At 37.3% G+C, this 25711-nt stretch overlaps 1 protein-coding gene across 2 annotated transcripts in view; it reads right to left on the bottom strand.

Moving 5' to 3' along the window:
* Positions 1 to 25711, bottom strand: part of FAM120B (family with sequence similarity 120 member B) — a 48757-nt gene that overhangs the window by 7688 nt on the left and 15358 nt on the right. For both annotated transcript variants that reach the window (XM_005491121.4, XM_074537448.1), the window contains exons 5-7: positions 22350 to 22522; positions 18383 to 18475; positions 2995 to 3201 (exon numbers count right to left, since the gene is read on the bottom strand). In XM_005491121.4, the coding sequence (XP_005491178.1) occupies positions 2995 to 3201; positions 18383 to 18475; positions 22350 to 22522 (473 nt within the window). The remainder of the gene's footprint in view (positions 1 to 2994; positions 3202 to 18382; positions 18476 to 22349; positions 22523 to 25711) is intronic.

Genomic DNA, 25711 nt, shown 5'->3' with positions numbered 1-25711 from the left:
AGGTAGAGTCTGACTCCCTGAATGAACCCTTCTGAGAACTTCCCTAACTCCCCTAATACATTTCTTGAGTTAACAAACATCTTCAGAGAGACTTGACTAAAACCCACAGATTTTTTAAAAATTTTGTTTTACCATACAATCTGGGTCCAGCCTGTGAAGAGCACAGAGAGAAACCTTTCATTTTATTCCTGGGAGAATAAACTCAGAATGTATGGAGATTGGATGAAAAGTGAGATCAGAAAAGAACAAAACATCAATTATGCCGACCCCATGATGTAATTTGGTTTTAATTTAAAAAAATTGACCATGAACATACTCATTAGTGAGAAGCACAATAAAAAGGCTAATAAAGTGATAATATCATTGCCTCACTTCTTTATGAGACTATTATAGCCAATTTTCTGTGTGGATAAACAAACTAATATGATTACAGTTTTGAAAACCAGAACAAGCATAATATGAGCTTAGCATAATTTTGTAAAAAAACAAGATGGCTCTATTTTTATTCTTATCACAAGCTGTCCATTTTTTTATCTTTAACAGCTGTTAGGCTACAAAGAGCTGAGCTACACAAAAACCTGCCCACAAAAATATCAACTGTATTTAGTGTACACATTTTCTTCTTTTGGTATAAGAACCAAAAGGAAGGTAGGAAGCAAACCCTAAGATGTTCAAAATTTTTGACACACATGTAAATATTTAAACAGGATTGTATTTCCACTGCAATTGTCAGAAACCTATTAACTGTATTTAAGCCTATCAGATTCAAAACAACACTGATTCTGAGATTGCCTCAAGTGCCTGAAGTAAAGCAACTGTCTGGATAATAGAGAAAGGACCCTTGGACTTAGGAGACAAGCACTTAACAACCAAAGGAATAACTTTTTCATATAATTTTTCTTTCCCATAACAAACATACCATTTGGAATAACTTCTTTTCTGCATACCACCACAAGTACTGTCACTATCACCAGATTAGATTGGTGGTGCTCAAGGTTAGATTGTTAACAAACAAGTGCTGAAAGATCTTGGCTTCCAGCAGTACATTAAGCTCTGCCAGGAACTAAGTACCATTTTTATTTATTAAAGCTGAATTATAATAAGAGGAAAAACCAATCCAATATGCTTGTTCCCTTGCCAGTGTTCCCAAGCAAACTGGCATCTCTTGGCAATTCTCCCCAGAACAGATTCTTGCCTCAAACTGATAAGCTGAAAGCTATTTTATTAGTCTGGGTACATATCTCTGCCATATATGTACCATAAAATTGTACCTAAAAAGAAAAAGGTATTTAAACTACTCTGAAAGTTCACATAGCTAGAGTATTTTTCCTCACAACAGAACAGTTTATCTGGAGTTTGTTTAAAACAGAGCATCGGGCTTTAAAAAACTCTAACCTAGATATTTCAGTTGACCAAACATATTTCTAACTCAGTTTTAGGAAAGTAAGATCTTTCTTCATGTTCATTATAAAACAGAATAAAATAGAACTCCAACACTAACACAACATTTTTAAATGTTAGCTAAAACATACTACATGACACATTTAAAAATATCTGTATCAATTAATATAAAAGGTGTACAGATTTAAATTTTTATTGTCAAAGTTACCCACTAACCTGAATTCTACCCAAGAGGAAAACAAGTATCAATTTCATTTTAGATACTTTAACATTTTCCCATTTATTCTTTAAACCCTCTATTGTTTTGTAGAAGTCCTGCATGAAATTCCTGGATGAACCATTAGCCCAATCCAAAATCTACTGAAATCAACAGACCAATTAATAGGAACCACAGGATTTGGATAGAGGTTATGGTCCTAATCATATGATTGAACACATATGGAAAGGATTATTCTCCTTCTTCATGCTAAAAGCATGTTCATTCCACCCACCCACAAGAGCTGCACTCCTCACTCCAGACCAGCATGGTATGCAGCTGGACACAAAATCAAAAAAGATAACCAGTTATATAAAAATAACTGGCACTGATGCGTAAGATTAAAATAAATCAAAACGGAAACATTTTTTCTCTACAATTAATTCAACCTCAAGTGATACATTCAGTAGCAGGTAAAAGCATTTCAAAGGTAAGATTTTCAAAAGTAATTAAATGGTACAGGCTTTTCAGACATGTTAATTGAGAAAGACACATCATTGAAGGTCTTTAGAGCTACCTTCCCAGATGGGTACAGATCCACCCAAGCATCTCTCCACATATTCTGTGCTGGTGGGGCACGAGGCAGGTCTGGTTTGAGGCTTCCCCAGTGCATCACCACAGTCTGGCACTGAGCCCAGCAGACCCCACCTGTGAACCTGGCCATGCTGCCCCTGAGCAGTGCACAGTGCTCAGCAGGACTCCCTGCCCAGACAGGTCTGAAATCACACTGCCCTTTTGGTAACACAGCATGCAAATCTTGTAAAGGTCCAGATTTGTAAGATAAAGTGGGACTGAGAACCAAATAAGTACTTAGAGCTACAGGAAGGTACTTGGTGAGATTCTAAAAGAAATACCCATATTTACCTACTCTAAAATAATGTACCTTCTTCTGATTTGAAGCTCCTCTTTGAATTTGCCAAACCTTCATCTCAAAATTTAGGTTCCTCAATGCCTCTAAAAATATCACTCTCAAACATTTGGTTTTTTAAAGGTGTTCTTAATATGTTGCTTAAAATATTATGGGAGAAAGATCTCATTAATATCTCAGTACTAGAAAACTATCGTGGGCATTTTCATTTTTGAAATTGACAACTATTTTCCTTCTATTATTTTCTGAGTAGTGGGAACAAAATTAAAGGTAAAATTACAGATTCTTTCATAAGCTCAGTATTTCTACTTTTTTAAAAATTATTTTTTGTGGAGAGAAAGAAAAAGGAATAAGATAAGAAAATACAAAGAAAAGGGGGAAGTGTAAACATGAATACAAAAACAATCAATAAAACAGACAGGTACATTTTTTACAAAGGATGCAGAACTAAAACGAAGTGATCACTTACATTGCCTTCCAAAAGTTCTTCCATAGAGCAACCTTGGTGTGCCTTCTGGTATTTTTCTTGAAAAAGTTTTCCATCAAACACTGCCCAAGGCATCAGATCATCCATCCTGAACGGAAAGCCACAGGCACTGTTGGCCATGAGCAGCGTGGTAAGGCCACGGACAAGGACAGCACCCAGGTGTACAGCCCTGGAGTCTACCTGTGCCAGCTGGGAACACACACACACAGGAAATATGAGCCACCTCATATGGTTTTTGTACCCCATATAAACACACAAGCAGCAGAGAAAATGGTCAGCTGTCCCACTGTTGTGACAATGATGGTCCTCGACTCCACAGCACAATTTGTCTGACGGCTCTGTATCTAGTTTTATTCAATAAAGTGGAAGAAGTGAAGTTTAACAAATACAGCATCTCATTCAAGTTTTTAAGACAAATACATTCAAAATGTAAATGGAAAGACAAAATAAATGCCCCCCCCAGTATTTTTCAAGCATTAGCAGCTCTGCAAGGAAAAAAGTTCTGTTAGTGGAATGCAAAACATGAACTGGGAGTACAAACTGATGTGTACAGTGATCCACTGACCTTCCAGAGTTTGCTTACCCCAGAAATGTTACAGTGTTTAGATATCATTTAAATTGCAGCATTTGACAGAACAAAGTTTATTTTGTATCCCAGCTTTTATTTTAAACACTCCAGAATTTCCTTTGACTGTAATCTGAAAGTCAAATTATTTCACTTCAACCTGGATGTCTCCAGAAGAAATACTGGAATCGTGTGACCTCATTTAGAAAATGCAAAATGAGAAGCTCAACAAGACAATTAAAACTCACAGCCAAGATAAACTCCATGTGTGAATTTAACATCCTGTTGTGGCAGAGGACAGCAAAATATAAAAACCTTGAATCCAGTATGGGGAAACTCTGACTTTAAGTATTGTTTAAACAGTACAAAGCTCTCAGTGGGCAATGCCTTTTCCGGTCTGTTCCACAGCAGTCTGTTAGGATCAGGAGAGATTCATAACAGCGTGGCCATCCATACTGTAATCCCTGGTAGGTGGTGTACCCTTAGGGTATAAATTATACCAGAAATGGAATAGTATCCAAAACAGTCCAGAACAGAAAGAGCAAAAAGTGACTCAACTTGTTTTAGCCCTAGCTCCTGCAGAGGTGTGAATTATTTGTTTGAAATGCAATGGAAAGGGTTGGCCATTATTACTACATCTTACACCTTGAAAGATCTCCAAAAGACTTAAAGGTATGAACATACAGTATCAGTGCCTTATGTTTTAAAAAATGACTAGCAAAATCAGTGAAATGTAGTACTAATGAATCAGAATTTTTTCTTCCCAATGTCCACATAACAAAACCTTTGCCAGCAAAAAAGAGCTACAAAGCTTCTTCCAAGAATGAAAATCATAAATCGTTTGGAGGATAGAGCCAGACCCTGGTGAAGGAATTAATTTTTCTGCACTATTATACAATGAGCTGAGCTCTGTTGCAAAATTTGACTAGGTGAAGCTGACCTCTGTGATGGGGCTCTCCCCAGCCACAGACAAGGGGAGGTAGGGTTCTGTTAAGCTGACTTGAAGATACAAGGTGCATCTCCATGGGCTGCTTTCTGCAAAATGCAAAAGCAGAAGAGGACTCAGATACGAAGTTGCAGGCGAGGAGATGCCAAGCAGGGAAGTTGAGAGCCCTCTGGGAAGAACTTATTCTGTCTCTAGTGATTCCTGGAAAGGCATCAGGCCCATCACCAGGGCACTGACCCAACATGACAGTCAGTAGCTGAAATTCATCCAGTGCAGACAACTGGCGACAACCACTGGCATCCAGACAAATGCAGACAACGCAAGCTAATTTCACAGAACTGTAGGATGGTTTGAGTTGAAAGGGACCTTAAAGTTCATCTTTTTAGTTCATCCAGTTTCAAGCTCCTGCCATGGGCAGGGACACCTCCCACTAGAATTAGAGCAATCATTTAGAAAATGAAAGATCCATATTTTTCTGATCATGACATTTCATATTAGAGTAAGGAGACTCTTGAGACTCTCTCCTACCCTCCCTTTAAAATAAATGTACTTTCAGTAAGGGATAAGGCCATTGAGTTTCAGGAAGGTATTGCCTCCAAATGTCAGCTACCATTTTGCCAGCTGAGACTAGTAACTACATGCACACTCATAACTCTCTTGCTCTGGCAAGTAAAGCAGGGGTTTGCAAACTGTTTAACGATGCTGAAGAGTACTTGAAAGAGGAATGTGGTTTAAGTGAACCAGTATTTGTACTAAAGTAAACTGCTAGAGTGCACACAGTCACTTATCATGTTGCAGCTGAGATTCTCACATTGCATTTACTAGATTGTTTCTGATCACCAGATCAAACCTGAAGATCTGCTAAGGAAGTGTGTCCACATCATTTACAACCCTAGTTGTGTTCTTTTCAGTTAAACTTGAGACATAGTGACCAAAAAGATAAAATAATGTTGCTGGCTCTATGGTTAGAGGACTTCATTGTCAAGTGATATCAGTCCAGGACTTTCCTAAAGCACTTTAGTACTGGGGGGTGGAGGGTTTGCGTTTGTGTGTGTGAGGGATATCAGGTAAGGTGTGGTGTTTTAATGGAAATTAGTATGAGCAAGACCAATGCAAGAGCTATCAACAGTGATTTCTTTGTTTGAAGAGGATAGGAAATACATTGACTAAAGGGTACTTTCTATTTTCCATGTCTGGCAATGAAAACCAAAGAAAATGAAAGCACAGTGAATCTGTAACAATGAGGCTGTGCACATGGCAAACCACAGAGTGGCCTTGCCATGGGAATGCTCACAACTGCTTGGTGTCTGCAAGGTTAAGATGTCATGATGAGAAAAGGAAAATTCCAAAAGAAAAGAAGTCTTGTCTTGCAGGGCATTACACCCTTGAGATTACTTCCTTTCGGAAATTGTGTCCATTCTTTTTACTATTTCTATAAACTCAGGACCCCAGTGAACCACATGAGATGCAGCCCTGTGATCTCACTGTTGCTACTCCTACCACCAGCTGATGACATTTGTGTGAGAGACACAGGGACTGTGTGAGAATTGCTCCTCCTGCACCAGCTGCCTTTGCTCTGGGCCTGCTGCTGAGCCTCCCAATGGCAGCTCCCCACCCTCCCAGCACTTGGGGAAAAAAGAGAATTTTTTTCTGTTTGAAGACTCAGAACTCAAAAGTTCCCGGTCCTCTAGCACCATTGCAGCAGAGGTTATTGATATCAGAGGCTTGATCTGAACTGGGTAAGCTACTTGAAAAGAACAAGAGAAGTGCTACAGCATCCACAACACTATGCATGAAGTTTTTTTCTAACAATTTCAGAAATCTCTTTGCTAGAAGACTTATATCACTGAGTTCAGGCCAATCTCTGTGGCTGTGTGCATGTGCATTAGTGACAGAAAGAGGCCTGGCAGGGTGGAAGGTGTTTGCTCACAGCAGCACTTTGCAAGTCTAGACCGAGACTGCACATCCTGTTGTAGAGTGTTAACTTATAGGAAGAGAAATACATGGATCTTGTATGTGAAATGCACACTTCCACTTCAAATTTAATCTAATGAAATAATAATTAAAAAATAATCAGGATGTAAAAATACTTTTATGTTTAAGGAAATACTATTAGTCCTCTGACTCTTCTTTGTAGATTCAGAAGGGATTTTTTGATAGAGGTGTAAACCTTATTCTATGCATTTTGAAAGCTGCACAAACTATTTCCAGGAGCATACTAAAAAAATAATTTGCCCCTCAACTGATTGGAGTTTAAAAGCCTCAAATTCTGTCAAAATGATAAATAGGTTCTATGGCAGTTGAAAAGTGAGGGTGAGTATCTGAACATGCCGGATGTCAGCAGACAACAGCAAAGCCATCTCACCATCTGAATTTCTCGAAACCAAGGAGAAAATATATGATGACAATTTCACAGTTCTTTACTTGTGCTATTTTACATGTCCTCTGTATCTCAATGTACTAAATACAACATTTAATTTAAAATGTGTTCCTTTAGTAGGATTTTCAAAAACATTCTGGGCATGCCCTTTTTCAATGTAAAAAGTTTGTATTAGTAATTGCTACCTAGGTTAGAGTTTACTTTTTTCCTGTTCTGTTGCCTCCTTCCTGTGGTGAAGTTGAATACATAAGACATGACTATGGCTAACATTTTGATATAGAAATTTTAAAAGAAAAAGCTTTAAAATTACATAATACATTTTCTCCACTCCTCCCTTCCCCACCTTCCTCACCCACCTATAAAAGAACATACCTGTTTTTGTGATAAAAGGGAAAATATAACTCGCAAGGACAGGTTAGTATTTGATGATTTCTAGTTAAAATGAATCAATTCAACAACAATAGTTACAAATCAATGTAATTTGTCCCATGCAATAAACTGCTGGAATTCAAGTGGTAGCGATCAAAATCTGTGTACTTGTCTGGTTTAACCAGCTCCTTTTAGATCCATTTGAACTCAGTCGGTACATCATCAGCATTGATGCTTCTTACATTAACTCTCACAGCAGCCACCTGTATCTTAAATGATCAAATATTTAACCATAGGCAATTTGTGCTTGAGCAATAAAGGCAGCAGGTAGATGCTATCTCAGGAACTTGTCACTAGAACAGTCAGGCTTAGCCTTGCCTGAGAGCTCCAAAGCACACTGTGTTCTAAATACAGAGATGAACGCTCACTGAGACAAGTCTGCAATGGAAAGCATCACTAAACAACCTCAACCCAAGACAGAGAGCAGACTGTCCTGCCTTCAGCCATTACTAATAAATTCCCAGTGGGAGCAGGCAAAGGATGCTCTACTCTCTGCTCTTGAGAAATGGATACCTACACTGGTGCAATGCTGGTAAATTACAGGACTGTCACCCTGCAGAGGTGGGCTGGTGAAATAGTGCATTTACTAGGCATCAGTCAGCTTTAAGCAACAAGCTGCTGGGCCCTGTCAAACTGAGGGGGGAGAGGAGTGCCAGTATTTTGAAAACAGACTAAGGTTTATTCTGATGAAAGATTATGGCTTAAATTAAGCTCTTCCTGCTTAAACAAGGTGTGTGCAAAGGAAAACAGGGATTGAAAAGAGATCCTATGAGGGCATTGGCTGCAACAGAAACTAGAAAAACCAGTTTTTAAACCCTTCTAAGACTTTGAAGTAAATATTTAGCTGTAAACAACCCAATTGTTTAGTATTTATATTGGGTTCAGGAAAGTTTATTTACTGTGTTTTATCAGGACTTTGATGTAAAATGATACCTCTCTGTGGAACAACACTCATATTTACATTAAACCAAAACCACCACTGAAGTAAACTTAAAAAAAAATTAAATATTGCTTTTACCATTATGCACTATTAAGCATAATAACACAAAAGTATTACTGCTAACCAATTTGCAACTAGAAAAAATTTCCTTCAGTTTCAAAAAGATTACATCTTGTTTCTTGTTTAATTTTCATAAACAGTTGCTTTTATCAGAAATCTCTATCATATCCACAACAAACTCCAGCATAAGTGACACTTCTGTGATAATTAATTTCACAATTAAAAAGTTTTGTCCTCTCAGCTTATTTATTCAATTCTGCAATGGACAGCATGTTAACACCTGCAGAAGGACTGAAATAACATTACTTCCCTTATTTTAGCCACAACTGCTCAACTCTGATCCAAAGTGCTAGTGACAGCCCCCAGTACCTATGACATCTACAGAATGCTGACATCAGTTTTGAATTATAGTCACCAAACTAACCATCTGACTGTAGCCCAGCCAGCAGCCATGTCCCTTCTACAACTGTGAATGGATTTGAATTTCTAGTGTCTTAAATATTTACTCATGTTTTTGGTGATATACTTATCCTCAAATCTCCTCACCTTTCCAACACATAGATAATACTGAATTTAGTTGTTAGGGAAATACATTTTATTTTTTTGGGACTCTGAAAATACTTGTAGCCTGTAGCAATGTCTTCCTTTCACATGGATGCCCTAATAAAAGTGATGCCACAATAAAGTTTCATCCTGTTGGGCAATTTAGAGTGCCCTCTCCATTTTCCCTGCTGTCTATTTAAAACAACCAGCAGTAAGTATTGCTCTCTCAGACTCCTACATTTCTGTCAAATGCAGCTGAAATTGGCCAACGCATCCAAACGTTATTAGGGGACACAGAGAAAAAATTTAGAAAGCATGCAAAAGGTCACTTCTCTTCCAGTAACTTTCCACTGTAAGCCTTAAAAACACCAAACTTTTTCCACTCTTTTACTTTCTGACATTCACCATATATTTCTGTATTCTACTCTACACTGTCTAGCTCCATTACCAAAATCTTCAAAATGAGGGTCTTCATTTGCTGCTGCCTCATCCTGACCATACTCCTGATCTGAAGTCCTTATCCACACATTAATCATGATTCTTTAATCACAGGACTGGTCCATGGCACACAGTTTTAGGTGTAAAAATTCTGCCACCAACAGAACTACTGGGCAGAGTGTACTTGGATGCCTTTGCTGATGCAGTCTGTCCTTCCACAGCCTCAGACCCCACTGGCAAATGACAGCTGCTTAGGCCTGAAACTGCTCAGTTCACTGCTACAATTGTCCCAGGCTTAATTAGCTAAGCTTAAAAATATTTTAATTCTAAAATTCTTTATTTTCCTCCCTAGATTCAGAGTGGAGGTTCAAGGTTTATTCAATTGTCCTAATGTAGGATCATCCCCTCTCTTAAGCTGTTTGAGTTTATATTTCTTAAGGGTCTGATTTATTTCACACTGCAAACAACAGAAAGATCGGTGAATTTCTCAGAATTAGACCTGGCAAAATTTAGCATGTCTGCAGCACTGCAGCTTCCAGAAACATTATCACAACTGTTACTCATGTCATTAGCTCTTCAAATAAAACTGTCACTGAACCAAGATACCTTGTGTAGAGAATTCTAGCAGAGTAAATATTGCTTGGCAGTGCAATATAGGCTTTGCAGATTCCCCCCCCCTCCTTTGAGTTTCTTTGTATTGCAAAGCAGCTGCACAGTAAGATTGTTGATACTGCGGTTCACCCTTTGAAGTGATATGGGCCACAGCAAACAGCTCTGGCTGAGGAATTTTCTAGGTGTTAAGTCCACAGGTTGAGAAGGAAAAGAAGAACTTGTCTGCTTCTATTTCATGACAATCCCAAGCTCCAAGACAAATCAAATGAGTCACGCAGCAGCATTTCAGATGACCTGTGAAGGGAACTGACAAACTGTAACCTGTGATCAGGGATGTTCAAGATGTCAGGATTTCATCTGAAACTAAGCTACAATAGTTTCCACTTCCAGAACACCTATTCCTTTCAAAATGGAAAATTGCCAGACACAGCTTGAAAGTTGCTGCCTTTTGCACAAGAATGCCAACCCCGTGCTGTGGTTTAGATGAATGCATACAGACAAATTAGAGAAACCTTCTTTGGTGCACACAGCTGTTGCATAAAGATGGTCTTCTGAGCTATTCAAGAACTAACTCAAAATTTAGGTTTTTAATGAAAATAAAATTATTTACAGGTAGTATTCTACATTTTCTTGTGTTAGCACTATGTCAGAGCAAATTAAAAATAAACAGGGGTACAGTTAATGTGACAGTAACTTGGCCATTTTTAAAGACTTATTGAATACAGAGAAGAATGTTGTTTTAAAGAAAATGCATGCTCTGTAATAAGCCAAACTTTGGCACTGCAACCCTTCAGCCAGCATTGGACTCTGCAAGCATTTTGCTGATAACATTTCAGCCTCAGGAACTGATACCCTGACATTTTAAAACAAAGGATACCTTTTTTTTAAATGCAGAAGGTGCTGTGCCAAAATAAACTTCCTGCAGAACACCACTATGCTTTCAGCCTCCTGTAATTGAAAAATACTACTTACCATTGCTCCTAGGCTGAACTATTCCTCTATTGTACTGGAGCCTCAGGGTACAAATACAACATACAATTGTAGGATTTTGCTAGACAGTTAAACATGCTGACATGCTGATGAGATTATGAACACTTAACTAAATCTCTCCATAAATCACTAATTTTCTTTGGAGGTAATACACAACTACCTTTACACATTTGGTGTTTATTGTCCCTGTTTGTTCTTTCCTCACATGTAACATTGGGATTAGAATGTCTTAAGAAGTGATGATGTCTTTGGATGCTAAAGAATAACACTGGGAAGGGATATTATAATGTACTTTTATCACTTTCTCTTAATACAGCTCCATTTCTTTAGAAAAAGTTCCTTCAAGGACATCTCAGCTGTTTCTCAGTGAACATTAAATGAAATAATTCCAAAACAAGGATGAAGGGGAGGAGAATACATGTATGACATCAATCTTTATGTTAATATATTAAAAGTTCACTTTCACACAGCAATTTTGGCAAAAAAACTTGTATTATTGAGACTAGTGTCACAAGCAAGAACTAAAAACTGAACAATTTGACCAAAGTCATAGAAGAAGCAGCAGATAGGAACTGGACACTGTCTTGACTTTTAACCCCTGGACAGTGGCCATGTCAATCAAGAATACACTTGAAAAGAAAGGGAACAAATCAGCTCTTGCTGTTTCTGACATCTTCCAGATGAACATTTCTACTATAGTAATTTGAAAACCTCCAGTAGGTCCAGCAAAGCACTGTAGCTTTGCATCCACCTCTCAGTGCTCATTTCAGCAAACACTTGGCTTCCCTGAAGCTGCACACAGCCATCTGCTCCTTTTTCCAGGACCAGCCCGGCCAGATGTGCAGCTGGCATTGCTGCTGGGGCGTGCCAGAGGCGCAGGCAGGTGCAGAGCCCCGAGCAGATGCCGGGCAGGTGCGCGCGTGCCGCCGCTTCCCGACAGCGCCGCTCCCTCCCTGCCCCTGCCCCTGGATGTCACCTGCCCCGGGGGACACAGGGCAGCCCCTGGATGTCACCTGCCCTGGGGGACACGGGGCAGCCTCAAAGGCAGCGGGGTGCAACCCCACCCACGCCAAGCAAACACCACCTCCAACCTCCACGGGCTGCTGGCTCCTTCCCGCATACGATATGCAAGGAAGGGAGAACTATTGAACTCAGAAGTAAACGTACACTTTGACCAACACAAACTTGGCAGGAAAATGCCAATTGATACCAGAAATATTTATTTTCCCCTCTCTGTAATAAGTTATCTCTGACTTTTTCAAAGCTGTCAGTTTGCTTGATATTTTGGGAGAGCTTTATTACCCTCACTACTAACAAATATGTTTCACTTCCTGCAATATTATTTGGCATGGATTAAAAATTAACAGCAATTTTGTTATCTGAAATTCCAGAGTGTCCTTTACCTTAAGAATCCTGAAATATTCTTTAAGCTATATACAGTCTAAAAACAATTTATAACTGAAATATTGCTGCATTTCCATGTTGTTGAAACCTTGCTAATTATGAGCAACAGGACAGTAAAGGAGAAAACTCACAGAAATGAACAGCAAACTTAACACAATTATACAGAAACATGCAAGACTATCTTCCACAAAGGAATAAAAATCCTCTTTTTAAGACCCTTGCTCAAAACCTTGAGCAAGATTTTCTCCCTGGGCAAACTGAATCCATGTAAATAAATGAATTTTTTTCACAAAGTAGAAGAGATGACCTACAACTCAGCTCTCTATGGCTACCTGAAAGGAGACTGTAGTGAGGTGGGGGCTGGTCACTTCTACCATGTTTCAAGTGAAAGGATGAGAGAAAAATGGCCTCAAGCTGCACTAGGAGAGATAAAGATTAGAAAATAGGAAATTTTTTTTCATTGCAAGAGTGGTTAGGCACTGGAGTAAGTTGCTCACGGAGGTGGTGAAGTCACCATCTCTGGAAGTGTTCAAGAAGCATCTGAAGATGGCACTTGGGGATGTTGTTTAGAGGTAAATATGGTGGTGCTGGGCTGATGGTTGGACTAGATGATCTTGGAGGCCTCTTCCAACCTTGACAGTTCTGAAATCTAGTTATGCTGTGGTTTGTATTTGTGCCAGTTTCATATAATAGAATTGACACAGCTATGTGAATTCTGCCATTGGGGCTCACGTCAACTGCAAAAAATGTTCAGGAAAATAGACTCTAATGATACTAATAAATATACCAAATTTTGTCAAGAAGAAAATGGGGAGAGTGGGGCAGAACACCAAGCTTGTCTGCAAGATTTCTTTTTAATATGCTTATGAACCAACAGTAGCAAAAAAGGTAGAGCTAGTTGTCAATAGACTAAGAAAACTTTATTCAGACCTTTAAAAGATGCTTATGAAAGTAGCCACAAATTTAGAGATGGGTATTTGAAAAGTGCTGTAAGCAGTGAGTAACTACAGCTCCAGAAAAATAATTGCATTCGCATTAATGCTTGAGCCATGTAAGTGCAGTGGAACTGTTCTATTTGGACTGGTTCATTTAAGATCTTGAGTATATGAGAAGACTATTTCTAATTTTGAACAGGGATTGAACCAATACCAACTTGAAATCACATCCCACACTGCTGCACTTTAGTTCCAGATCAGCCCAGAACACTGAGGAAACCTAAAGACCGCAGATGAGAAAATGGGCTGGGGAGCAATGCCAAGATCAGCAAATCACCTCAATCCCCCCTGCTCTCCACCACCTGCCAGTTACAATCCTGCCTATAATTTTTAGAACACTTTTGACAGATGCAAATTTTGAGGGAATATGAACCCTGATTCAGTAAAGCATCTGGGAATGCACTCAAATTCCATTTTAGTTACTACTAATGTACATTACAGAAGCAGGTCCTTTGTATATAAGAAGGGTTTATCCCTAAGATCTTTACAATATTCTTACTTGCATTTTATATTTTATTCAATCCAATTAGACTTCAAGCAAATATTAATTAGGAAACAGTCATACAGACACAATAAACATACACTCCCTGGGGGGAAAAAGGATTTTTTAAAATAATCATATTTTGACAAATACAGATAACTCACAAAGGCTGTTTGGGATGTGAAAAATATCACACATAATGGTGTTGACAAACATAGCCTGGCTTGCCAGCACATCAGGAGACTGAAATTATTGAGTGTTTAGAATCTGGATATTATTTATGTCTTTTAATCTGCATGGCACAGAAGAAAAAACACAGAATAGATGTAGCAACATCCTTTAAATCTGAGGGATCCCTACCAAGACATCCACACCACACCACTACTTATGACTCTAAAACATAGTGCTATTTTACATGGATGTGGCCAAGTATCCCTCAGTAAAATATTCAGAGAAAAGTACCTTGTGTAATATTGGTATAATACCAAGGTAAACCAAGGTAATTTTGATTCCATGACACTGCACAATGAAAAACACTCAAAAGTTCTGTGCAACTAAAATTCTTGCTAAAAGTATTTCAACTAGCTATTTTAACTAGCTTTGAAGCTAGTTAACTAGTTTGCTGAGTGCTTCTTATTATTATTTCAAAAACTAATTAAATAATACCTAATACATATTGTGTAAAAGTTCATTTGCAATCAAGTAGCAAAGACTCTTTGAATCTTATACTTTCATCTAAAATGACTGTGCTCATTTCACATCAGTAACAATTTTAAATAACAAAAAACTCTTAAAAAATGGAAGAAATATATTTCAGCGCTTGACTGTCTTATACCTCATACACAGATGATGTCATTACTCTTAAGCAGATATTCTGGCAAAATGGGACATTTTAAAGCAAAGCTATCAAGGATTTGCAAATGCCCTGCATTCCAGCAGTGATGTGTATGTCTACCCATGCACCTGCTATTAACTTTGATTTCCTATTTTCTAACATACATTTCGCTTCTAAAATAATTTATCAGGACCCAAAATTCATCTACTGATTTGCAGTTTTTATTTCCTTTTTAACCAAATTTTTCCATCTCATCTTGGGTCACAGCTTTCAGAAAAGATGTGATTCACAGCTTTACACCTCCAACACAATTTTTTCATATTGTCACATATTTAGTGAAATCTTAGAAAAATTGTAATTGTGTTTATAAGTCATTACAGTTTTTCCTGTTTGGACAGTATTTTACATGCATTATTATAATTGCACTTGTAAACAACCAGGGCCAGGACAATGTAAGAAACGAGTCTGGAAGCAGAACTGCTGGTGCCTCTTTTTCTCTGCAATGGCCTCCAAGTTACACTGATGGCTCCCTGGGCTTTTTGCCAACACCACACACCAGATTTAAATAGAAAGAAGGGAACTAGACAACCTGGGGTCCAAAATTTAATTCTGACCTTATGTATAAGCTCTATGGGAGGCGTGGGCAAAGTAGAATGCTAATCTACCATATAAGGGGGGCACCACAAGAAAACTAGAAAAAAAATGTAACCAGAAAAATGTCTTTTTTATCATGTGCACATTTTGGTATTTTGAAACCATCGATCTTGAAAAATAATCAAATCTTCATGTATAAACATTATGTTATTCTCAGAAAGTAATATTTAATGTACAGTGTTGTTACATGTTCACAGCCCACTTTCTTTCAGCATGAGATAAACTATATTTTTTATGGTTTTAACCCACTTTATTCAAACCATAGACTTTTCTGTTTCATAGACTTGTGGGTTTATGGATCTCATTAACTATGAAATATGGACAGCATATTAGAAAGTAGATGTGAAAGTGAAGGCTGAATTGCTCTCTTCATTCCATCAGAATGGGCTCTATTTATATCTCCTCTCATATTTCATATTGGAAGTTAAGTATTCTGCTAAAACATATTTGCTAATTGACTTCTTTACAGAAAGAGAAATTTTTTAAAATCAAATTAGTGTTCTTCAAAGAAATACTTACAAGAAATAAACATTTATTTCTACATTTAAATAATACTATAATGTTAAGTCCAAAATGGCAAATGAGAAAATATCTTTATAAAATTTTGCAGATGCTGACTCATTTTACCATTTTCTTTGGAAGCTAAATCTTTCTTTGTGATTTAGCTGTTTCTAAGAATTGCTTTTAACTTTTCAATGGAGAACAAAAACTACGGTAAACAGATTAAACTCTATTCCTGATTTCTTACAGTAAACTCCTTTTATTAATCAACTACATGCTAGTGTCATTCACTGCACTCAGATCCTTTGATTTTAAGCACAAATATCTAGAAAATGAAGCTGCTAAATACCTATTGAAACCTTATTCACTATTAAAATACCTCAATAACTCTATTGAGCATAACTCAAGTTTGTAAAATAATAAATACAGTAATGAGTAAAATCTGTTTAAGCTATTCTGAGATGGGATCTTGAAAATTAGATGCTTGAATGGTAATTCTCAGAAAGCTAGCTTTACTGATCATTATTCTTAGAATATTTGTATAAGATATTCTATTTTATTTAGTCCCCTGCCCTTTCAAGAGAGAATTCCCAGGACATCATTAAGTTCTCTGTTCTTGATACAGCTTGACACGACACAGATACACATACAACTGAGAAACAGCAATTTTTTTCCACAGGGAAATTCAGGTCATCAAAACACAGGAAAAGAGGTTAATTTGAAGGCAACGAGGGAAAGTTTTGAAACTCTTATTTATGTATTCACAATCTCAGAAGAGAAAGGGACCAAAATCTTTCCTCACTATTCCCTTCAGAAGGATTTATTCTGGCTCACTATTACCAAAGGCACTACTGTGAATTTTGACAGAACAAGACAAGGAACTGATCTACAAAGTGGCCTGATACAAAGAATTTCAGCTATGTTACATGGATCTTGTGTTGGTTTCCAGCACAGCAGAAGGCATTGTGGGACAGTGCATGAAGTGCTTATATAAGCAGCAGAGTGACATAGCTTTGGAAAGGAGTTGGCAACGGCATCAGAAGTCAATTCCAACAACATTCTGTCCACTTCATAAAGTGGAACATGACACAGTGTAAGACCAGCTTCACACTTCCTGCACTTCTGTGTGCGCAGCTGATCTGCCATAGGCTTTGTGGGCAAATAACAAAATCTTGTGAACAACTTTCAATCAGCACAATGCTGATAAGTAGCATACATTGATTAACGTTATGCATTTGGATGCAGATTTGTATTTCCAAAGAGCCACAACACAAATGAATCAAACGAAGGCCTCTAATTCAAGCAGAATAAACTTAGAAGCACTTTAGAAACTTGTGTAACAATCCCTGTAAATGCATCTATAAACAAGTTGTTTCAACACTTCCTTCTTGGGCTTGATTTCCCTTATGCTGCTGCTGAATGACTGCCATGCAGACTTGAAGTACTGATCCTCCCAATGCTGAGTGCTGCACTATGTGCAGTAATGTATGACAGAAATAAATCCTACACTTCTGCTGTGTTCCATACTGCCTTCATTTCATTGCTTCCTTTTTGTTACACAGTCAGCTACAAATCAAATTTATGATGACTTTGAAGAAACTTGTAGGAGCTTGGACATCATCTGCTATAAGGAATCAAATAATGGAATTGGGATCACACTGGTTTTGTTATTTTGGTACTTGTGCACTAGAAACAAATGGATAGTAACAGGAGTGTAATCCTGAGATCAACAAAAAAGTACTTCCAAAATTCTCCCATGGACTGCTCAAAGAAACAGGGAACTTACTGGAAATACAAGCAAGATTTACAGAATGAAGATATGTCAAGGTTCTAACACTTTCCCACTTACTTTTATGTAAACCCACAACTCAAATAGCAAGTGACATGTGGAGTCTGTGCTACACATTGCTAATACTTTGATTGCAATTTCAGGCTATGAAATAAAAAATGCTCTTGCATCATTTCATGCGCAGGAAGAATTTTTTTAATGGTTCTTCTGCAATAACCATCTAGGAACCTTCAATCCACATGCAGAAAGGCAGAAGATAAGAAAGGAAAAGAACAGATTTGCATGGAGTATATAAAATATTTAAAAGAACTTCCAAATAGTTACAGAACAGTGTAATCCAAATGGTTTTTGCTGCAGTGAGTCACATTAGGTAACTTTTTTCTGGTTAGGTTTATACTGTTTATATTCTCCCTCAAGCAGTAATACCAAAATTTAATACCAATACAACTCACATCCAAAACCAAAATCCTCCTCAGTAAAAAAAATGAAGCAATGTTGTATGACAGGATTCATGTTACCAATTTTTCATCAGATGGATGTTTGGAAGCTAAGGAAGGAAGAAATCTGAGAATAATTTGCTCACTCTAGGACTGCAACCACTACAAAATGTCCCTTCAATTTTAATTTTTTGTGTGATTAGCAAATATAAGTATTCACACAAAGTATAGCACACGAAAAGCCTACATATTTACCCTGACCCTTAGCTCCTGTATCTGCAAAAAAACTAATGTAGAATTATTTATCCCCAAAACATTCATCACAAGGTTTCCATGAGTATTCCATGCTACATAATTATTCCAGTGCATACCTGCAGGCCTTTCAGTTGAGCTGCTGATTTCCCTTTGAGGCAGAGAACGAGTGCCAGAAATGCATTTAAGTCCTCCAGAGAGAGGCTACTGACCTAAAACAGATGAAAAAATGACACATTATCCTAAGGTTCTGAAGAGGACCTTTCTAAAAACTGAATCCTCTTGCTCAAGCACATCAAAATTGGAACAGTGACCTCAATGATGACCACCAGGAATGCATAATCTAGGAAAACACACAGGGAACAAAATACTTTCTTTCTTACAGCTTGAAGCAAGTGCATACCCCAATGCTTGTGTATAGTGTATACACATGGATTTCCACACACCAAACAAAATACCCACCCTTCATTTTTCCCTTCTCCACTTCCTTTGGAATTTCTTAATAACAGGAAATTTCTCCCTCTCTGTTACATCAAGCATAGTTAAAAAAAAATATTTAAAAAAATCCTTTAAAATGAAGACATAGGATAAAAAATACCTCAATGAACCACAGATATGATGACCATCAGGAATTTTAAAAATTGCTTACACATTTATCTGTTAAAAATTTCAAAATATTCTAAAATATTTCAATTACCTATTTTAACCTGAATTTCATGATTTATCCAAACATATTTGACTTCTTTCAGGTTTTAAGGCTACTTAAGGAAGCAGGGAAAACTTAAAACTAAAACCTAAAATGTTCAAGTGGGGAAAAGAAAATGACAAGTCTATATTGATGTAACAGTTCACTTCTATCAGTAAAGGTGGGATGGGCACTTTTTCTGCTGTGAAAAAGTGTTCAGAGAAGTTGCAAAGACACATGATCAGCACAGAAGAAACACAGCACCTTGAGAGCAGCTAGCATCATTCCATGACACCACCAGTGGAGTTCTAATCCTTTCCTTGCTCCCATAAAACACTGTGTATTACACAAGTGCACCAAGAGCACTTATCTGTTACAGCAGCTGAGGACATGCAGAGAGCTCCAAAGTGAGATCCACAGAGCATTACAATTCCTCTTCATTTGGAACTTGAGGAAAGGTTTCTCTTGCAAAATGTGGAAATGTGCATTGTAGGTGTGCAAAACACTTAAGAGGCAGCCAGAACCTCTGCAATGCCTTTCTTTTAATAGGATAAAAATCATTCAACCACTATTTAGTTTTTTTTTTTAATCAAGCCCCATTGCTTGTCCCACAATAAAATACTTTCTCCACTATGACACTGTTAAATCTTGCATACAGCCCAAGAACTTGAAGGATATCAGAAACATTTTAAGCTTTCAAAATGCTCCTTGGTATTCATTAACTCCACTTGTCTGCTAAGATCTGATAATGGCCCTCCTTTACCCTGTAATTCAAGTCAGGTGTCACCTTTGTGTAGATGGCAACAAGAGAGGTTTACTAAACCTGCACGTTTCATGAAATAACAGAAAAAGTGAGTTTTATCTGCAAACAATTCTTAATACCTGCACAATTTTGTCCTAAGAAAAGGAAATAAAAGATTGCTTTCAGGACCATAGCAAGAAAATGCCCCTAACAGAGTAGATCAGCCAAAAATGCTTATGAATGTAAAAACACTTCTTCAGAGAAATATTTTATTCAGTGATCAAACTTGGTGAGTTATCACAGTTCCACTGTCAGATTTAATCCAAAACTGTTAGAGACTGAATGAGAAAATTCTCCTCTGTCTGGAGGCTTCACTGTTTGATTTGAATTCATTTGCCGCTTTGCTGACTTTGAAGACAGACCTAATATTTTGTAATTTTTTCACTATTTTTGTTTTTAATTTAGAGACTATTTGAAATGTACCCTTGAAAAAAACATTTTCCAAGCCAACACTCTTTTTACATAGTTAAGGTTCGTTCAATGGATTTCTTTTTCTTACTTAAAAAAATGCATCTGAAGTTTTCATTAAATACTTGCACATACATTCTGAGGAAGCCAGATGGGTTGGTTAGTATGCTGGTTCCTGCAAAACCCTCATTTTTAGCTTAGATTCAATTATAAGTAATGAAATTTTAAACAATTTTATTTTCCCTCATATGAGCTGAAGGAAGACTTCAGGCCTGCTTCAAGGCAATCTACAATTTCCTGAACTTAAATAATTTCTGAGGAAACAATTCACCTTCCTTCTCCAATAAAAATTGAAGACCAAAGTGTAAAGACAAGAGTCAGAACAGAGCTAGGCTTGTTTTCTCAGCTATAAAACAAATGGAAGCAATATGGCCAGCTCAAAGCATGGCTACTGACACTCCTGCCCTCATGTTTTCCTCTCAAACATCCCAAGAGAACAGACGATATCAGAGAAATAACCAAAGTTTAAAATAACTCAGCAGTGAAAACCATTTTACTCCAAATCAACTCCCCAGTCTGGTTCCCAGGGTAGACTGTATCAGTGCAACTCTGAGGGCAGAAGAGAATCAGGAAAATTGGGCAGTTCTTGAGAATCTGGCACTGCCATGAAAAACCTTCCATCAAACTGAGCCCTTTGCATGAGCTCTCTGCTGTTACTCCTGCTGAAACCAAGAGCTGTAAGTGTGATTTTGTCTCTGTTTATAACAGTGGCCATTGGATAATAAGTTCTGAAAACCATTTTCCTGGCAAGAATTTTTTTTCTATTTTATTAATACCCTGTGATCAAGGTTCAGTAAATCCACATCTCTGCAGGTGTTCCATCCTGTTACTCCTCTTCTTAATCCCACTAAAGAAACCCTTCTCAAATAATTTAGTTGCTATGAAAGGGTGCACAGAATAAGTCAATAAATAGTGGAACATTTATGGTGGAACTATTCCACAATAAAAAGTGGAATAGTGATAAATGAAACTGCATTTTCATATTCTAATAAGAAAAACACTTCAAGTATGTTGAAAGGTAGGTACATGATATAGATCTTGCTGATCTGAAACTGCAAGGCATGAAATGATGTTTAATAAGTATTATCTTAAAAAAAAGTCAATTTGTATTCTGTTATACAAATATTAAAGAAAAAAAAGACCCATACAGATCATTTGTGTAATTCCCATATGTGCTTCCTCAATATGTCATCTAAGTTTGAGTAAACATATGAAGGGAAATGAAAGGAAAATTCAGGGAGAACTTGTTTTCATGTATCACACAACAGTACAAATCTGTTATTGAGGAAATTGATGCCTAAAAAAGCAAAACAAAAGACAAAATGCAGTTCAGTTTAAGTACAAGTGAAACTGAGTTTATCAGATTAGATAAATGCATAATCTACTCATCCTCAGAGAGGAAAATCTGTTTGTGAGATCACCATTGGAAATGTGGCAAGTACAGACAATATATTAAATACCTGAGAGAAAAGTAAATAATGAAACAATATTGTATTTAATCTTGTGTCCCTTTTTATTACAATTAAGGTATGCAGGTATTTTTATTACAATTAAGGTATTGCAGGATGCCAAGTATTTGGAATTATAACAGAAGTGCTACCTAATGATCCCTTATTACTCAGAATTTAATGAGAAGGGCTGCGTCCTCAATTCTGGCTTGAAAATTAGTAGACTGACAAGAAGGCATGAAAAAGTAGTCAGTGAGAGCTGACTAAATATATTTATATTGTCTGTTTGCACAGTCTGCATAGTCACCTGAGGGAATGTCTCCTTTTGATGACACAAAGCAAAGACAAAAGCAGCAACTTTAATTTGCAAACAGGTCCCAAAGAGCAGGGGAAATCCCTCAGTTTATACTCTCTCTGCTAGACTGCCCGAGGGGTTTTGTCATGGGCACATGAGAGTTATGATTAGCTACTAAAAACCCCAAGTATTTCTTGAACAGGATGGTGCATGCTAAGTGGAGTAATTAAAATCACTGTAATGCAGTACTATTAAATTTGATCAGCTATGCCTACAGTAAGGATTAAGAGGAATGCCCAGCACAGGCTAGCAAAACCCACTGTATTTGTCCTTTGCACTTGTCAGGGCTGACAGCCCTGACTGAGGAAAAAGCAACCATCCTTCTTACCTCTGTCATAAGATAGGCCAGCAAGCAGCAGAATCCTGCAACAGGTGCTTCCAGAGCTTGGAGCTCTTCCATCTCATCTTGGAGGTGAAAGCATGCCAGAAATGTGCTATACCGTTGCTTCTCCACGTCAGGCCCCTTGGCAAGCCACAGTGTTTTCAAACTAGGTGTTCCACCTACAAAAGAAATCCATTATTTTATTTTGGCAGCAACAAGATGAAACATGTCTACCTTATTACAAATCTGAAAGGAAATGACTGCTCTGGCAGGAAAGGAAATGAAATGCTCTTGGCACTTGCCAGGACCACAGAGTCAAAAATAAAATGTATTTGACAAAACTTGCATTTGAAAAAAAAAATTAACAAAAAAAATGGCCTATAATTTAAACCAAATTTATTGAATACAGGCATGTTTAAGCAGAATGGACGGAATTCAACCCTTACAATAACATAGACAACCTCGAGACAGCAAGAATTTAACCTATGCAAGGGCAAAGTTTGCCTGCAAGTGTGTTCTCTCCCTTGGCGATGCACAGCATTAATTGAGGCTCACTTCATCATGAAACTGTGATTCAGCAGAGACCCACCAGGTCTGTTTTTCTCTCTCTCTCCGCTGGAGTTAACATATCAGGGGTCCCCAAAGGATGCTCACACTGCCTCCCTCATCATCACCTGTTTCAATGACCACCTCAGCCACTCGGTGGTGAGCAGACACTCCCCACTAGGCACTGTGTGGGTCTGGCTCCTCTGCAGCACGTTCCAGTTTGGGAACAAAAACCAAGGGGATCTGGTGTTTTTCACTTCCTAAGCTGCTGTATGAAACACTGCTGCAAACACACACAAAAGATCTGTCACCAGTTATGAATAATGGATCTTTCCAGACTTTCTCTAGTATCATTCATGCTTGTCTCTAAATCCTTAATATTTACCCCATGCTGCCATCTCCCAGCTTGTGACACGTGTGGGCTAATGCAAAATTTGCGCCTCATTTAAATTACATTTCATCTGTTATCAAAATAAACACTAAGGCACGTGAAATAACAGAACAGTGAACTGGTTATGCCTGGGAATCTCAATAAAAGACAGAATCGTACCATAAAGTACGGCTGCTTCTGTAGTTAAATAAAACGAGGTGTGAATTTTAAATGTGCACTAATTAAGCTACATTTGGTAACACCTCTTCCTTTTTCATGTGACATGCAGCAGCTGCAGACCAGTTAGGAACACTTGGTGATAATAAATGGTTAAAGTGACAAGGTGCTGAAATCTACAGAGATGATGTTTATTTAGCCAGGAAAGCCCATTAACCAAATGGTACTAATCCTTTGGAGAGGGGGAAACCAGAAGAAAAGTTAGTACTCTCTTTATCTCCCTGATGGATGTTTCCTTTACTATTTTCGAGGCTAACTCACCTGTCAAAAGTTTTAACCATAAAAAGAACTACTATCAGAAAATCCATAAGCTTCTAACCTTATTTCTGAGGGAAATGTATTATTAAGAAAAAACCCCAATTGCTTGATTGGAGGTAGAAATGCGGGAAAGAGATAAAATAAATAGTGGCAGTGAGTGTGGTAGTATAGACAGCACAGTAAGATTCACATTACTGGTTTTGAGATTGGAAATTGCTGCCTTAAGAAAAAAAAAAAAAGAACAGCAGAGACTGACTTCCAGGAAGAAAATTAAATATAAAATGAATGAAACAAGAAAAAGCCAACTTCTACTACCAAGCCTAAGCAACCCTGATGTGTGAGACAAGCTGTATATGGGTAAACTCAAATTGTTTTGATGGTTTCTGCACATGAAGAGATACACCAAGAATCAGTTAAAAGAAAAGTTCTCTTTTGCATCCAGGGGCATAGCTAAAAACAGAAATCCTTCTTTCTTCAGATTAAAACCATTAACTTCGTCAATATTCAAGACTATAGATCTATATTGAGAGAGCTCAACAAAAAATTCAAGACATCTCTTCCATAAACAGTTTCTTCCACTTTCAGAAACATTTACTTGTGCCTGGGAAAAAAGGGTACAGATAAATTATGAACTATTTACTCTGGGAAAGAAAACCTGATGCTGTCTCCTTAAGGAACACACCAACAAAAGGCACTTTTTTTCTGAAGGGTTCTCTTCTTCAAGTAATAAAATTCCATCTAATACCCAAGACTAATCTATTAAATCAAATGAAAGATAAGTAAAACAAAGAAACAAATATCCTAAAGTTTAATGACTGTTCCACCATAAATGCAGTACACAGCACATCTAAGATTCATCTACAGCAGACCCTCAAAATGTTCTCTGCTTTACATACATCCTCACTACATTATTTACAATAATTAGAAAACATTTCTGAAATAGAAATGTACTTGGAGAGGCAGGATAAATATTTCATTTTCTGAACATGTCTATACATTTCCTAAATTAACCTGAAAAACAACCAAAACTGAGTAACAAAAGGAAAACACCCCAAAAGATATTTCTATCTACCTAATTGAAACACCTTTACCATAAAGACTAGTAATGACAGAATTACCTGTTGAGGTTGTAGGAACCACAATTTCCCATTAATTACACAAACATATGCAAACATAATTACTCTCAACAAGCACAAAATTGTGTGAAAACCATATTCAGTTCACTGTGTGAACTGCAGTCCTCAGGAACCTCAAGAAGAGGAGCTTTAAAAAGACCTCCATGGAGGTGAGATATTACTTGCCTAAACACAAAAACTGACAACCCATCAATTAAATAAAAAATAACAGGGACAAATCACTTTTTACCTTTTCCTTTATATTCACACATTTAATACCATTATCATATAGAAAGCAGCATGAGAAACAAAAACACTTAAAGAGACTACATAAACATTTATTTAATCTGTCTGAATTTCAGGAATTGATTTACTGATATGCAATACATGCAAAAGTTGTGGAATGCATTAATTCTATTATGTCATTTAAATCAACACCTAAAGGTGATCCTCACACTTAAGTTGTAGCAAATTAAGTTGTAGCAACTTAAAACACATCATTACTGTGTACATAGATGTTTAATAGTAAACGTTCACGTATATTTGAAGTAATGACTATTGAAATTTTATTTTATAACACCACTAATAGAACATTAATACTTCTTCATTTTACATGCTCAAGTAAATACCAAGCAATAAAAATAAGTTTATAAAAATGTACTTGCTAGGAACACTCAACAGCACCTTCTCAACAACCGTGGCCAAAAAACTCAAATGCCAATTAAATCTGACCATTAAAGACAGAGACAGCTTTTTGAACTTAAACATATTCTTGACACATCCATGAAGGATGCAATGATTAGAATACTGAAAGTACATCTAAACTCTCTAGTATGAAGCTA

This window comes from Zonotrichia albicollis, chromosome 3 (genome assembly GCF_047830755.1).
Source record: "Zonotrichia albicollis isolate bZonAlb1 chromosome 3, bZonAlb1.hap1, whole genome shotgun sequence".
Lineage (NCBI taxonomy): Eukaryota > Metazoa > Chordata > Aves > Passeriformes > Passerellidae > Zonotrichia > Zonotrichia albicollis.
The sequence above is the reverse complement of the archived record's forward strand: the minus strand, read 5'-3'. Positions and strand labels throughout refer to the sequence as shown.